Genomic DNA, 17,151 nt, shown 5'->3' with positions numbered 1-17,151 from the left:
GTTTGGTGTTTGTCCTATGCCTTTGCGTAGTGTTGTTTTATTTGGTCGTGCTTTGTAGAAAAAAATGGTAAATGCCATTAACTAAAAAATAAAGGTCAAAACTATATATGATAATTTATCTGTTATATATTCAAAAACTCTAGTGAAAGATGTAGTTGATGTAAGTTTTTGGCAAAATTGCACTAACTTCTCTTGAAATGTTAAAAAGTTTTTGTAACATCAATACGTTGTTATAAGTGGGATCGACCCATTTGGATGGGAGTTGAAGTGTATAAATAGATAAGTATGCAATAACATCTAACAACTTAAATTTTTGAATAGATGAACAAGTACATAAATTTAACTAAAATTCATGTTTCAAACTATGATACACGTTAGTAGCATCGGTCAGCTCTTCTTTAGTCCTGAACAATGCATTGTAACAATTGATAACAAAATTTCATGGTGGTGATTCAGAAATTATTACAAGTTATATGGCTAGTTATTGTCTGATTAATCTAATTCTATTCACATGTTCCTAGTTCTAATTTGATCTAGATACAAAAATAAAATCTCATTTTAAAACTTGTCATCTTTTTTATTTTCTCCGTTTCATATTTGAAGAATTGGTTTCAACAACAATCTCACTCCCTCCACAAGGAAGAAGCTAATGAATGAAAACAAATAAATAAATAAAATAAAGTTTGAGGAACAGAATAGGAAAAAGTAAAATTAAAATAAAATGTAATGATCTCTTAGATTTTGTCCTGCTACGTAAAATTAAAAATTTGATATTAAAATTGGTGGCTAAGATTTTTTGCGATTTCGCGGAACATAGCATTAATAAATTTTCAAATAAATTTTTATTTATTTATTTTTTTTATTGGCACCAGGAATTCACCTAGGTATTAAAGAATATAATGAGAATAAACGAGAATATGAGAATATGACACCCAGACCATTATCTTACCAACTCTATCAAGCCCACGAAACAAATTTTCAAATAACTTGCTGAGTCTAACTTTACAACTTTTTCATTTCTATTTAACAATGCAAAAATAATTGAGAGGATTGTATATGTATAGTAGAATTTAAAATAATTAAATTTTTTAACCCTGGTCTCTTTCTACCAAACAAATGCTTTTTAAAAGTATGAAAATTTTAAATTCAATATATATAATGATATTCCTACCAGGAACTTAAACATTTTGCCTGATATTTGTTTGGTTGTCAATTTTAATTTAATATTTATTTTAAATTCTATCAATCAAGTAAAATCAATAAAAAAAGTCTTATTTTATAGATGATGATATTTTTCTAAAAAGAAAAGAAATTGAGAAGAAAAAACATGGGTGACAATTGTTATTAGCACACCACGGCGCAAGTTAGAAAATCTGATACCTATTTGTCCACGGCGCAAGTTAGAAAATCTGATACCTATTTGTCCTCGGCGAGGGTTATATTGTCACTCTCTGTGAAACTACAATTTTCTCAAATTCGTCGTTGCACTCGAATGCTTCTCTCTCTCTCCGAACGATCTGTACACACAGATCGATAATTGATTCAACTGAATAAAGATTTATCAATCAATCAAAAATTTCTGTAAATTTCTCTCTCAAGCTTGAATTTTTGCCTCCCATGGCTCCTCCAGCTCAATCTCAGCGATCTCCCTCACCTTCTCAGCCGTCCGGGTAACTCATCTCTTTCTCTCTCTACTTTATCTCTCTAGACGACGGAGAACTCGAAGCAGACTCTTTGGCATACCTTAATTAATTACATTACAATATATACATACATGTACTATAGGTATATCTTATATTTGTGTGTGTTTTATATAAATATTGCCAGTTGAATATTCTTCATAATCGTCAGATACATTCATACACGTACGTTTATAATACTTTAAATCTCAAATTGTACTTCAGTGATCATCTTCAATTTCTAGAATTGTTGAAGGAATCAAAATTCTGTGTGTATATGTCTATATCCATGTATGTATATCTATGAAAGGCATTGAAACTTGTTAATGGCACAGAAAATTGGTTTTTCTTTCTCTCTCTCTAAAATACAAAGACATACTAGTTTACAGACAGATGTTTATCAGAATCCTAACCCTAAGACTGATTTTACCAGTAAAGGAGAGGTCTCGGATCTGAAAATTCAGCTCCGGCAGCTCGCTGGAAGCCGAGCGCCGGGGAGTGATGACTCGAAGAGAGAGCTCTTCAAGAAAGTAATCTCATACATGACAATTGGCATTGACGTGTCATCGCTCTTCAGCGAGATGGTGATGTGCTCTGCTACATCAGATATTGTTCTCAAGAAAATGTGTTATTTGTATGTTGGGAATTACGCAAAAGGCAATCCAGATCTGGCGCTTCTAACAATAAATTTTCTTCAGAGGGATTGTAAGGACGAGGATCCAATGATCCGGGGGCTTGCTTTGAGAAGTTTGTGTTCATTGCGAGTGGCGAATTTGGTGGAGTACTTGGTGGGGCCGCTGGGATTGGGGTTGAAAGATGGGAGCAGTTATGTGAGGACGGTGGCTGTCATTGGGGTTTTGAAGTTGTATCATATATCGTCTGCAACTTGTGTTGATGCAGATTTTCCGGCAATGCTTAAACATTTGATGCTTAACGATCCAGAGACTCAGGTGGGCTTACTCTAGACAATTGTTTTCTGTTTGGTTTCAGTTTAGCAGCATTTAAAAGGAAACTATATTATAAAATTTTGGAATGAACTGAGTTCATCTTAGACCCTTGAATAATTACTTTTCTTGCATTTCCTTATAAAATATGAATAGGCATTTTCTCTTTCAGAGGCATACATTATACACAACAATTTTGACTATTGGACGTTGCTGTTTAAATTTGGAAATTTACGATTATGCAAACATTAACTGTGAACTGTTCTGTTTTGAATTCATAATGATTTTGAACTGTTGTGAATGTATGAAGTGGGAGTAGTGATGCACCATGAAATTCAAGCTTTTGTTGTTTTTGAATGCCGGATGCTTGGTCTCGGCAATAGCGAACAAGAAGCCCTTTTAGTGTTGTAAACCGTTTGATACCCTACATTCAGGAAAAAAAAAAACCGTTTGATACCCTCTCCCTGTTTTAACAGTATTTTTTTTTTTCTTTTTCTTTTTCTTTCTAAACAATATAAAGGGTATTAGTTTGATGAAATGGTAGAGAGATAAGATATTAGAGTTTTGGTGTTTTAGTTTATGCAAGATTATTTTAGTATCTTAGTAATATATAGGGGTATTTAAGTACTTATGTGATATAAACGGGGCATGGGTACATGTCCCCGTCCCCTCCCCGCACCAGCGCAGGTTTTTACTCCCTTGCCATGTCCCCGCTTTGTTCCCGAATAAACCATCCCAAATATGTCCCAACAGGTGCGGGTAGGGTAATTTACCATCCCTATTTGTAAGCTTGTTGATTTAGTCAATAAGTTAATTCTTTTACTAGGCTAAATTATAGAAATTAGGATTTTAAGATTGTCCATAACATTGACACATGCTCCACTCCTTAATTACCTCCATATGGTCTTCCTTGCAATAAATATATCGTGGGTTGTTGACGTTTCCAATAGTTTGTAATGCCTTTTAGTATTAAATGGAGCTTTTGCCTCCATTTTAGCGATGGAGACATTTTCCTTATCAAATTGTTAAAAGAAAATTTGCAACAGCTTTTTAGTTTTTCATTCGCACACACGCAACGATACAATTATTTACAGTTGTACTATTCATTTGTTGCACCTCTGGATAAGTACTAATACTTTGATCTTTTGTATAGAATTTTTTTAAACACTTTTTCTTTCAAATTCTTCAGTTAAAACATGTATTCTCCAATTTTATTTTTCCATCTCTAAATTTCATTCTTTCTTAATAGCTTTAATAGCTTCCTTTTTGTTTTTCGCTCCGTATTTCCTCTTCATAATATAAATATCTTGTCAGTGTTAATAGACTAGTTTGTGTTGATTCTTCCATTAGATAGACAAGCTTACTTATATCTTTTTCCCTTTAGTCCTATCTTTTACATGTAGAGGTGATTTCGGTAAATGATCATAAACTGTATTAATTAGTACATTTTCTTTTAATTTCTTTATCAGGTAGTTGCAAATTGTTTGTCTGCCCTACAAGAGATATGGAGTTTGGAAGCAAGTACATCTGAGGAAGCATCAAGGGAGAGAGAGGCATTGCTTAGCAAGCCAATGATATATTACCTTTTGAACCGGTATGATTTTTGTTGTGTTTATAGACTATTAACTTATTTAGGGAATTGTATGTTAAAGAGACATATTTTGACTTCAAATTGGACCTAAAACACTGTTGAACACCCATTATATGTAATAACATGAATAAAGATGCTATTAACTTTCATATATTCCAAACAAGGCATACACAGAATAATAATCCATTAGCAATTAGGTAATCAAATTCCCCACATTTGCAATGGAGCCATTATGGTGCCCCTGCCTCTGCTGTGGTAATTGATGCAGCAGTAGAATCTACATATGATAATTAATTATCAATTAGGTGAAAGTTTGGGTGCAAGGCATACACAGAATAGTAATCCATTATAAATTAGATATCAAATTCTCCACACTTGCAATGGACCCCTTATGGTGCCGCTGCCCCTGTTATGGTAGTGAATGCAGCAGCAGAGTTGACAGAATAAGATAGTGCCTGATTCACTGTAACAGTTACAGATGCAAATGTGCAGTAAATCATCCTGTACTGGTATTCTTTTATAATATCTTTCTTATTGATTTTTCTATGAAACAAAAAATCCTTAGCTTTTCTACATATTTTGCAGGATCAAGGAATTCAGTGAATGGGCACAATGTATTGTCCTTGAATTGGTAGCTAAATATGTACCCTCAGACGGCAATGAGATATTTGACATCATGAATCTTCTTGAAGATAGGCTTCAACATGCAAATGGTGCCGTTGTCTTAGCAACCATTAAGCTCTTTATGCAATTGACATTGTCTATGAATGATGTTCATCAGCAGGTGCCTATCATATATGTTCATTTATGCGTTCATTTTTTCAAGTAATAGTGAATTTTTTTAGCTATTCACTTTCATGAACCAGTGCTTATCAATAAGATCCCTTTCTTGATCTATTTCAAGTAATAATGAAATAATGTCTTATTCTATATATCAAGGGAGATCCATTGAGATTGAGTCCTTTTAGCCATTGCAAGGTTATTTGAGTTGTCATCATGCTTTATAAGCCTTCTTTATTACTACATTTATATACATCATCTACATGGCATGAATCTGATCTGGTGTTTCTTAATCCTTGAATGCTTGAAGTTGTTTTTTGCTAGCACTAAGGAATATTTTAGTACTAGCAAAAAATATTAAATGCCATGGGTTTTCGAGATTACTGAAGGATTTGACTTTTGTTATGGATCTCAAATCGCTTACTAGAAGGAAAAGTGACAGAATAGATTTAAAAAATCTCTAGCAGATGTGTGTATGGTTATTGATCAAGAGAGAGTGCTATAATACTTATTTTCTAGTTCTGTAGTTAAAAGTTTGCCGGTGTTGGCCTTATGATGCCTCTGTATTTGTCTCAAGAGCACAAGTTTTAGCCAGCTTGAACACATCCCCATTGGACTAGGATATAGGGAAAAAAGGTTCTTGGTGATTTCAATCAATGATGTTATTAAATAAAGTCCATAATCAAATAACCATATGCACTGCATCGCCTACAATATACAATTACATTTTTTAAAATAAAGTTCATTATAAAATCCATAACAACTATTCAATAAAATCGAACTCTAAAACTACTACAAGACAATCCTCATTACAATGTCTCTCAATAGTAAGAATAGGAACTAGAATAATAACAGTAATAAATTAAATAACTCTATCACGTGCATCTACCATGTGTCACGTCCCAAGTATCTGGTAGATAATAAAGGAGTGAGTTCACAAACTTAGTGACGTAGCGGAAGCGATAGATTTGTTCACAAGGAACGGGCTACTTTGAATCCACAAAGTAGGGTGTTTTGAATCCACAAAACAAGAGATAAATTCATAAAGAATTCTGAAATATTATTGATAAATGGTTGAATTCTTCTCTTGCAGTACATGTATATTTATAATAGTGAAAACCTAACACTAAAAGGAAACTGATCCTAGAAATAACCCTAAAAATAATTTCTCTCTAAAAATTTTGAAAAAATAGATAAAGAAACCTAATCAAATAAAACTATTAAATATAAAATCTCAGAGCATTCAGACTTCGTTAAGGCCTCCAACAAAAATCCTGAAATAATCAGCAGGCCTCCTATAAGACAAAACACGATTTCGGAGCCCTAAACGAAGATTTTCAGCGGAAAACCAACATGGCCCACAAGCTAAAGCTAGTGGGTTTAACTCAAAAGGTAGTTTCCAACCCAAAAAACACTCCTACGATGTCGAAAACCTGTTTGTTGAACCGTTCAGAATTATGTCCTACATCACTTAGCAAGATCACAGCAAACAAGATGATCTTACTTTATGCTCTCATAGATAAATGCAACTCAATTATAGTAATTATATTATTTTATAAACTTATCTCAGTAATAAATAATTAATATCTCATTAATTGTTATCTTTAATCTAACTATACAACCATTTCTTCCTCCTCAACTCTTTAATTAGTTAATTTTCTTTATGAACAATTATTAATTTTCAATTATTTAACCATGAGGCCCGGGGCTAAGTGGCGCAATCTCAAACCCGGGATTATATAGTCGTAGCACAGCTCATACACACTCCAATCATGGACCACCTAAACACAAATGCTGGGTTCATACGTCTATTCACCCAGAGGTCCTAGACTGTAAACCTCATAAAAGGGAGTGCTTAGCCCAATGGCCATTTTTATAATATCAACAATGAAGGATCATGCACCTTCCAAAGGCAAGTCCTCATATCATACCAATTATAGTCCTCATAGGGTCAATCCCGGACTTCCCCTCCAGGCTCCAACCAAACAATAATTTCAAAGAGCAATATATTACTCGTCGTTGCATTAGTTAGTAATTGATAGAATCAATTAGTAAAATAACGTGTAGTGTACCCTACCCGAATTACTATCTAAGTTCTATAGTGTTCCTCAAACCCTCAAATTTTACCTATCCTTCAAAATTTATGGCCCAATGATTTATAGATAATTCGTCAGCTTAAATGCATTATATTGTATATGCTTTAAATTCCTGAGTTTGATCATTTTACATTCCAATCACAAAGATCATAAGGAGTAACTTCAGCTTCTTTTGGTTTTGCAATAACACGGCGCAGGCGTATATTTTTTCTTTTGTTATGAAGATGCAAAAGTATTACTCTTTAAGCTAATTTCACCACTAATCTACCTAAGTACACCGAAACACTAATATTCTAGTTCAATTTGTAAACCAGATGAGAATGATATATTTGCATTTTATCACAATTCTCTGGAAAATATTTTCTAATGTCTAATAGTAAAAAATTCAAATAAAATATATTTTGTGGATGGACCTGAAATTGGGCCCAAACATCTCAGTTGGGCTAGTGGAGCCTGGACGGCCCAACCAACTGCCAGATCGCCGTCCCCATGTGCCACCATTGCACATGGGTGTGTGCAGGCTGCTGGTGGTTGTCATCTTCCCCCTTTTCCTGGACCTCACTACTAAAAACCCCAGTTTTCAGATCCTGCAACAATCCAGCCTCTTCCAGGTTGTGTTCTAGATCATAACAAGTTCCTAAAATTTCCCGATTTATGTCAATCAATGTTAAATCTCACAATCTCCTGGCCTCAAACTCAAGCTTCAGCCATGGCATTCGAATGCAACTATAGTACTACTTCTTTGTATACACACACACACACAAACATAAATATACATGTATTCATGTATGACAGATTCAAGGCTATATATACACATACTACTACTTTGTGGACATGTGTGTGTATGTGTGTGTGTCCAGATTTACAATCATCATTATGTATACAGATATCATGAAATAGTAGATTTTATAATTCCATAAATCAAGAAGAATTTACTAAATTATTCGTATATATATATATGTATATATACAGTATAATGAAATATCAGATTGTTTAATTCCATAAATCAAGAAGAAATTACTAAGTTATCCCTAGATGTAACACCCGTATCCATCTTCATATTCACAGATTGTGTTCTAGGTCATGTTGTTGTGAAATTTAATCTTATAATCATTAATAGATCAAGTCACAAATGTATATATATAAAAGATAAAAACAAGATCTACTTGCCTGTATTCCTGAATAAGTTTTAGGCTTTTCTTCGAAGATGCATGCTCTCTCACATGTCTGCATACTCCCTAAATAATAATTAATTAATGGTCTTTAGGACATGTTTTGTTACTAAGAATCATGTACCCACATAGATTAAAATCACCTTATTTACCATTTTGCCACTAATTATTTCTAAAATTTAGATTCTAATAATTTAGGTATTACATCAATTCTAGTGATATAAACTGTTCTTGGGCATAAATCCATGTAAGGAGTGGCATTAACGGCGCATTCTCCCCTCGCTAGTGGTAACTGTTTCTTATTTTCTATATCTTATCGTTGTGTATTCTTGTTTGATTTTGATCTGAAGTGGTATGCCTCATCAGTTGTAGGGAATCTTCTTCTTGTCTTTCTGTGCTTTTCCTTTTTGTATTTTTTGCTTCATCAGCATTAATTTTACATTTTTAATGAGTGTTATCTTGCGGTTGCTGGGCTCTGTCTTTTATCACTCCATATTTCAAAAGAATGGCATTTCCTTAATGAAAAAAATAAAAATCTTCTTCTACAGGTGTACGAGCGTATCAAAGCACCTTTGCTTACCCTAGTGAGCTCAGGAAGTCCGGAGCAATCTTATGCAGTATTAAGCCACCTGCATCTTTTGGTGATGCGTGCACCTATGCTATTTTCCTCAGACTACAAACACTTCTATTGCCAATATAATGATCCATTTTATGCTAAGAAATTGAAGCTTGAAATGTTGACTGCAGTGGCCAACGAGAACAATACTTATGAAATTGGTAAGCAAAAATTAAAAAAGAGTTACACTGAATGCTTCACAGAAATTGTTGACGTAGGAAAATCTGCATTTCGTCCTGGTTGGTGACCCATTATCTGGTCACAGATATTGTCTTTAATTTTTAGATTTTCATGTGTAACTAATGCATAATTTTTTATTTATCCATTTCAGTGACAGAATTATGTGAATATGCTGCAAATGTTGATATTCCGATGGCAAGAGAGTCAATTAGGGCTGTTGGTAAGATAGCTCTGCAGCAGTATGATGTGAATGCCATTGTTGATAGGTTGCTTCAGTTTCTGGAGATGGAAAAGGATTATGTGACAGCTGAAACTCTGGTAAATCCTATATTTGTGCATCCTAGATACTTGAATATTCTGATACGAAACCACATGTCGACACCAATACCGGCAGAATGTATCCTAAATCCATGCAAATAACATTATTGAATAATGAACTTTTTTTGGGCAGTTGATGCAAATTTGGACTTCTTTATGCAGGTGCTTGTAAAGGATCTTCTCAGGAAATATCCTCAATGGAGTCATGATTGCATTGCAGTTGTTGGAAATATCAGCAGCCAAAATGTTCAGGAGCCGAAAGCCAAGGCTGCTCTTATTTGGATGCTAGGGGAGTATGCTCAAGATATGCAGGATGCTCCTTATATTTTGGAAAGTTTAATTGACAGCTGGGAGGATGAGGATTCTGCTGAGGTAACCAGGCTGCATTTTCTCAATATTTCTCAGTTGTTTATCTCTACAGGCTTTCCTGACCAGGATATTGTATTGGGTGGAAGTTTTTAACCAACATTATTTTCTTCTGGAATAGAATTCTAATTGAATAGCAGCTAGTATTTAGACAGTAGCTTATTGACTATGGCATGGATTCAGTATGAATCAGGCTAATTTCTCAAGTGCCCAGACGTGAAACTCCTAGAGGCCAAGGAAAAAATACAATTAATATCCAGGACAAAATAGGAGTGTTATGACGGGATTTTGTGGATTTGGGGTCAAACATAGAAGAATTGGAACAATGATTAATCTTTGATTTTCAAAATATGTTTCATGTCTTGATGTTGAAGCCCAAATGTGTATGGCATTTGATCCAATTGAACCAAGAGGCAAAAGGTAGCTAACCTGTCTCACCTGTTGTTTATGGACCCTGAGCTTGCCATCCATGCTTTACATGCGTTTAGAATAAGTAATATTTCTATACATTACGGTTTACCTCTTTTAAATCTGCATGGAATGAGTACTGAATTATCAATGTTAACATCGCACAGGTTCGGTTGCATCTTCTTACTGCTGTAATGAAGTGTTTCTTAAGAAGGCCACCTGAGACTCAGAAAGCCTTGGGAGCTGCTTTAGCTGCTGGTCTTGCTGATTTTCATCAGGTTCAGAATTGACCTCTATGTTATTTCAAAAGGCTGAATAATTTTGATTGAAGTTATCTATGATTCAGACTAGTTTGTGCAATAATGTTCAGTTAAAACTATTCACTTGCTGCAGGATGTTCATGATAGAGCCTTATTCTACTACAGGCTTTTGCAACATAATGTATCTGTAGCAGAACGTGTAGTGAACCCTCTGAAGCAAGCTGTGTCCGTCTTTGCAGATACTCAGAGTAGTGAAATAAAAGATCGCATATTTGATGAATTCAACAGCCTCTCTGTTGTATACCAGAAGGTAACTTTACTTCTGTTCCCTCAATGCTGATCTGAGTTCATAGTAAATCACCTGCAAGACTCATAGTCAATTAAAAATTTCTTGAACCAGTCTTATGCTCCAAACAATTATAGTGTAAAAAAAGGATTGAGAGTGGGATGAAGTTTTTGAATAGTAGTTATTATTATTCAATTTCATGCGGGCGGGGGTGGGGGGGGAAGTGATGGCTATTTCCCTTGCTAACTTGTTAAATAGGACTTTAAACTATTTTGCAAAATTAACTCAACTCAGCCTTTTTTCCAACTATTTAGGGCCGGCTACACAAATCCTGTTGTGCCATTCTGTGTTTTTTAAGGTCACCACGTGCTACTTGTTCTATTCCTTGGATTTATATTCATAAAATCCTGACAGAAGTCTTTGCATTGGCTGTCAAGCTACCTCACACGACCCTTCTCCTTGCCGGACTTGGGACCGTTTATGTGAAGATAAGCCACTGAGCAATACAGATACAGAGTTTTGGCAAAATTGAAATTTACTTGTAAAATAAATTTCTTTAGTTTATAAATGACAATGACAAAATTTCATATGTAATCATGTCTATAACAAAACTCCACAAGATGCACAAATCAAATTTAATAAAATTTTTATATCCATGACTATTGCAAGTCATGCACCATACTTGTCCATGCATCATGAGATTCTGCCACTTGGTCTACATTTGTGAACTATTATCTTTCACACAGCATCCTCGTTCATTTTTTTTCCCTCAAAGGTGGTTTGGTTCCCTCTACTGAGATGCACACATTTGTGAGCAGTGAAGAAGCTTTCGACATGATGCATGATTTTGATTTAACAAAAAATTGCATCCTTCTGGATTTCAAGCCTTTAGGGCTTATTGTATCTTTTAGCTTCATTGCACATTACCTATGTCTGCTAAGTCTAGTACCAGATTCCCATAAAGAATACAGAAGGGGAACCTAGCAAAATGAATATTAGTCATGCCTTCCATTTTACAAAGCGCAAACATATTGGGTGAGGTCATAGTCTTAAACCGCACCTAGGTTAAAAAAAAGTCTCAGGTTGGTCAAGGCTGAGTTAGAGCGCCTCAACCTACTATAAGCGAGGCTCACGTAAAGCCCTCGGGCCCGTGCTTTTTAGCAAAGCTTTAGGCTGGAAAAAAGCCCGCCTCTTATTTTTCAGTCACTCATCCTATCTTTCTAATTGCCTTTTAAAACGGCCATGACTTTACGTACTCTCATATCATGGTCTTATTTGATGGACCACATTGTTTAATCTTATGATGTTTAATGGAATTCATGAGCTTATAGTAACTATTTACATAAAGTGTGTCCTGTGTCTGATTCTGAAATTTTATCTTAATATTATACATGTTAAACTTATATGATTATTGCCTTTTATTGTTGCACATTTTTAATGGCATTTGATTTAGTTAAATTCATATACATATCAAAAGGTTTTATACTCATTTTTTTTTTTATACTGATATATCATTATTTCATATGCATTACTACTATTACACATGCGCCTTCAATTAGGTTCACACCTTTAGTTGCACCTGCTTAGGCTCCAGGAGACCTTGGTGTCATAATGTGCCTTGAGCCTTAGATTATAGGTGAGGTCCTCGATTGCCCACGACTCCCAAGTCTAGTAAAAGATTCCCACAAACAATTCGAGAAGGGACTGTCCACTCCCCTCCCCAAACAAGAGAGAAAGAAAAAAAAAAAAAGAAAAAAGAAAAAAAAGAAGAAGAGAGATATAAAAGAAAAAAAGGGAAGTATAAGCCTGGAAAATGTAGCAATTATTTTTGCATTTTTGTTGAGAACTATTTTCAACTAATGTCCATCATGCTGGAATGTAATTCTTCACTGGGAGAGAGAAGTCCTAGACCTACTAATTTTCCTTTCCTCTTGTAAAAACATGCTTTAGAAGTGCTCCGTCTTGCTTTCTAAAGCTGATTCTGAATCCAAAAGATGCTTTGAAAGTTGGACATTCCATGAAGGAAAGAAAACATAGAGAAAGCCCCAAAACTAGCCTGAGGATAGTTGGATAAGCCTACTAAGATGGGAAATTCAAGGGTGAACACAGGCATTGTTTAAATATCTAATGTATCTTCACTTCCATATCAGACTCTGGTTTGACGAATATTCATGTCTATGATAAATTATGTTTGGGATTTGGAAATAGAATAGAAGTTAATTGATGGTTTCTATAAATACTGTCAGCTGACAATCTACAAATTTTGCAGCCTTCTTACATGTTTACCGATAAGGAACACAGAGGTCCATTTGCTTTTTCAGAAGAACTTGGAAATTTATCTATTGGAGTAGAATCTAGAAATGACGTGGTCTCCGCCCAAAGTGTTGAGGCAAATGACAAGGATCTGCTTCTAAGTACCTCAGAGAGGGAAGAAAATAGAGCTCCTAGTGGCAACGGTTCTGCATACAGCGCCCCTTCATATGATGCTTCTTCTGCACCCTTGATTGCTTCTCAGGCTCCATTGGAGCTCATACCTTCAATCAACCCATTACCAGCACAAGCTCCGCAAACTAGCTTGGCCATTGATGATCTACTTGGTTTAGGTTTGCCAGTTGCATCCACTCCTGCTCCTGCACCTGCACCTCCTCCTTTGAAGCTTAATGCAAAGGCTGTACTTGATCCGAATACTTTTCAGCAGAAATGGCGCCAATTACAAATATCTGTATCACAGGTTTACTTTGAACTCTCTATATGACTTTTGGTCATCTACATTGGTTGCGCTTATTGAATATTGCTCTCTCTCGCTCTCTATCTCTCTTTGTATATTTATATATGAACACATATAGAAGTCTTTGTATATATGCAAACATATATTTATTATATGAGATAGAATCTCTTATGTTTTTGTGGCTAGTTAATTTAGTAAATGATAAGACACAATTTAGTTGACCTGGTGAATGACATCCCCAAATTAAACCTGTAATGTACATCGAGTGAAGTGGGTTTGGGCTAAACCTATTAATGAAACTTGCAGTTTTATATTCATGGTTACTCTGCAGCATATTAAAGATAATACTCATTTGAGCTTAAATAGTTGGCAACTTAAGAAACTTATATTTCATGGGGATGTACCTCATACACTCATCCAGTGGACATTCTATTTGAAGTGTTCATGATATTCCATTGCTTTGTTCAAACTTTTAAAATCTATTTTAGGATGTCTCTATTCGGTACCGTCTTCGGATGGCTTTTCGGTGTACAAGAATTTAGTTTGTTTTTTCTTTCCCACCTTCTATTTTCCAGCTTAGTAGCGCGTAACTTGCAACATGACATAAGAAGCTGTTTTCCTATTATGTGACAGGTTCTCTCAGATGGACTGTCACATGGCCAGTCTGAACAGTCAATCTAATTTTTTCTAGTCTTAAAACCCTGATCAAGATCTTATTCGATTTATCAATGGCTGAAATGGTCCACAAGTTTTTTACTGTGTTCTTATCCTCTCTCTCTTTTGCTTTTCTTTTTTTCTAAAAATAATAATTTTTTGGCGCAACTTTGTTCTCACATTGAATAGAAGTCGGAAAGCTGCAAGCTGTTAAATATTGTAGCTTTTGCATGTGCATCCATGTAATAGTAGCTGTTGATACATATCTTACCTTTGCATGCCTTGGCTTGTTAGATTTTATGCTCCTAAATCTGTAACCTGTATTGTCTTTTGTCTATCTGCACTCGTCTTTCGTTGAGAGCATTTCATTAATTTAATATTTTTGCAGGAATACTCCATGAATCCACAAGGAGTGGCGGCATTAACAACGCCTCAATCCCTCCTGAGACACATGCAGGGCCATTTCATCCAATGCATCGCCTCGGGTGGTCAAGCCCCAAATTTCAAATTCTTTTTCTTTGCACAAAAAGCAGAGTCATCGTCATCGACCTTTCTTGTAGAGTGTATAATTAATTCATCAACATCCAAAGCTCAAATAAAGATCAAAGCTGATGATCAGAGTTCCTCCGAGGCCTTCTCAGCTTTGTTCCAGTCAGCCTTGTCCAAATTTGGTATGTCCTAGTCATTCAAATGCATTTTTGTACTCTGGCATAGTTTAGGTTTTGGTTTACGTTCTTTCATGTAATTCTCTTTGTTTGAGGAAAGAAACATAGTGAGTGAGAGTTTTCTATAGCGGTACATTTCTGTACAATATAAGAATGATTAGTGTCGGACTGTGGTTGCTTGATCTCCTATTTTTTTTCCCTTGTTTGTAGCGATATTGTTTTACAAACTTCTCAAGTTGTGTATTTAATTTCTTTTACGTACACATTACTCGAAAGTGATTTTTTATGGTAGTGTGCAAACTGAGGTGTCTTCGCCTGAAAGTTCTAATTTTTTATGGTAGTGTGCATTCGGAACTTATTAGTGACAAGTGAGTATGAAGAGGGTTTTTTATTTTTCAGACACCGTTTTTCGGTAGCCAACCCAATGCTCTGTGCAAAACCAGCTATTATGTTCCGTGTTCTGATTGAACAAGAAGGCTGGGCACTGGGTCTGCAAGGGGATTGATTAATGAGGAAGACCACCTCATTTCTAAGTTGCTATAAGGAAGTCAGGAGTCATGACTGATGAGTGTTGTTATGAGGTCTGAACCAGCTGCTCAGTTTCTGGGTTCAAATCCTCTTCTACGAAACACTAGTTCTGATCCCTCCAATGAGTGACGTAGGTTGTGAAAATGTTAGTGATGTGGAATTCAACGTGACAACTTTTTGATAAGGTACATTACTAACTGGACAAGATAGGACACTGTTTTGCGGGATGGGTCCGAGTTTCTGTGGGAAAAATTTATACCCTGAGAGGGGTGGGATGAAATTGAGGACTGTCTGGGAGAAGAAAAGTGTGATGGGTTTCACCGTCCTGCGAGGACTATTATTGAATAGAAAGCAAATTTTTATTTTTTTTAATAAATCATTGGAATAGAGGTGCCGAGTCCTCTCAAGATTGTTTTAATAAGTAAATATTGAATCTTTCAATAAAAATAGTTCAATCAAGGTACCTTCTAAGTCGCTCGACCGTTTTAATGTGTAAAGATTGAATCTTTGAAAATAAATTAGAGTTTTTTGTTGAATTTATTCAAGTTTTCTTTAAAGTCACAAAGACGATTTTAATGAGTAAAATTTAAATCATGAAAATAACTTAATCGAAGTAATCATTCACAATAATGAAAGGCCAAATTGGGGTTGTTATTTATATTTTCAATACACAAATTTTGATAATTATAAAAATAGCCCTCAATTAACTAAAATATTCACAAAAATGTTAGTATCATATTATTCACTAATATTATTTTTAAATTTTTGGGTTAGTATCATATATTTTTTTTTGGGTAAATTATTCTGACCTCTCTAAGATATGTCTTTATTATCTGTATATGAATGTTTTTGCAAAATTACTCTGACACCACTGCCAGAGTAACTATTTGTAAGTGAATTTAAACTATAATGTAAATTTACAGAATGCCCTAATCTCTGTAGTGGCTATTTACTGAAATATCCTTATTATTATTATTTTTTATTTTATGTTACTGATATCAGCAATATATTTCAAATCCTCAAAATACCCTTGATTTTGAGTGGCTAACCTGACAAAACACAACCTTATTATCACTTCTCTCTCCTCTACCAGGCTACCAGCTCCTCTCTCTCTCTCTCCCACCACATTGCCACACCCACCATTCCATCTCATCCTCCAGCTTCTTCAACAATATCCTCGCCTATGAATCCCAATATAAGAAATCCAAATAACAAACTCAATGGTTGAGATCTCCTTTGTTCAATCAATTGCTTTTTTTTTTCCTTTTAATCCATCTTCTATAAAAAAAACTCTAGTTCAAAAGGGCAATCCCAATATTGATTTTGCCAAAATTCGAATTCACAATATTATTGTTCATCTCGAAAAAAAATTTGGTGACAAAATTGAACAGTTGTCACCCAATTCAGTTGTCTTCACTAACCCTATAAAGAAAACTACTATATATAATTATAATGGATTGATTTCTATTCTACTAATTGCTATTTATTCGCCATGTTTGTACTATATATATGAGATTTGTGTGTAAAAAAATGGTAGGATATTTGTGTTCAAAATAAAATGGCTTAAATGGTGATGAATAAGATTCATTTTGTCATTTATTTTTCTTTTTCTTTTTCTTTGTCGTTTTGATGTACAAAAGGGTATTATTGGTATTTTATTTTATTTTATTTTTTTAACTGATCTAATAGTCAACTAATAAAAGGGGAGGTGAAGGAAAGGTCAACAAACTACAGGGGAGTTGACCAACTTTTTTTCACAGGTTTAAGAGCTACGGGTAATACCGTAATAAAAGAAAACCTCGAGGGTGTAAGAGTAATTTATCCTCTCTTTTTGTCTTTTTTGTTGGTGTACGTGGCTAGGGTTTATGTTTTACTTAAAA

At 34.7% G+C, this 17,151-nt stretch overlaps 1 protein-coding gene across 1 annotated transcript; it reads left to right on the top strand.

The window, feature by feature from the left end:
- The first annotated feature begins 1,434 nt into the window (after nt 1-1,434).
- Nucleotides 1,435-15,006, top strand: LOC132304388 (beta-adaptin-like protein A). The gene is made up of 11 exons (XM_059802044.1): nt 1,435-1,670; nt 2,113-2,629; nt 4,093-4,217; nt 4,800-4,998; nt 8,811-9,039; nt 9,210-9,376; nt 9,539-9,748; nt 10,318-10,428; nt 10,544-10,720; nt 12,966-13,427; nt 14,467-15,006. Exons 1-11 carry the CDS (start codon nt 1,618-1,620, stop codon nt 14,758-14,760), a joined length of 2,544 nt encoding a protein of 847 aa, XP_059658027.1. The 5' UTR covers nt 1,435-1,617; the 3' UTR covers nt 14,761-15,006.
- The last annotated feature ends 2,145 nt before the right edge of the window (nt 15,007-17,151 follow it).

The sequence above is a fragment of the Cornus florida genome, unplaced genomic scaffold (assembly GCF_030987335.1).
Source record: "Cornus florida cultivar Cherokee Brave unplaced genomic scaffold, ASM3098733v1 CherokeeBrave_3.0.0_Hap2_Chr04, whole genome shotgun sequence".
NCBI lineage: Eukaryota > Viridiplantae > Streptophyta > Magnoliopsida > Cornales > Cornaceae > Cornus > Cornus florida.
Note: the sequence above shows the minus strand (reverse complement) of the source record. Positions and strands in the feature narration are given on the sequence as shown.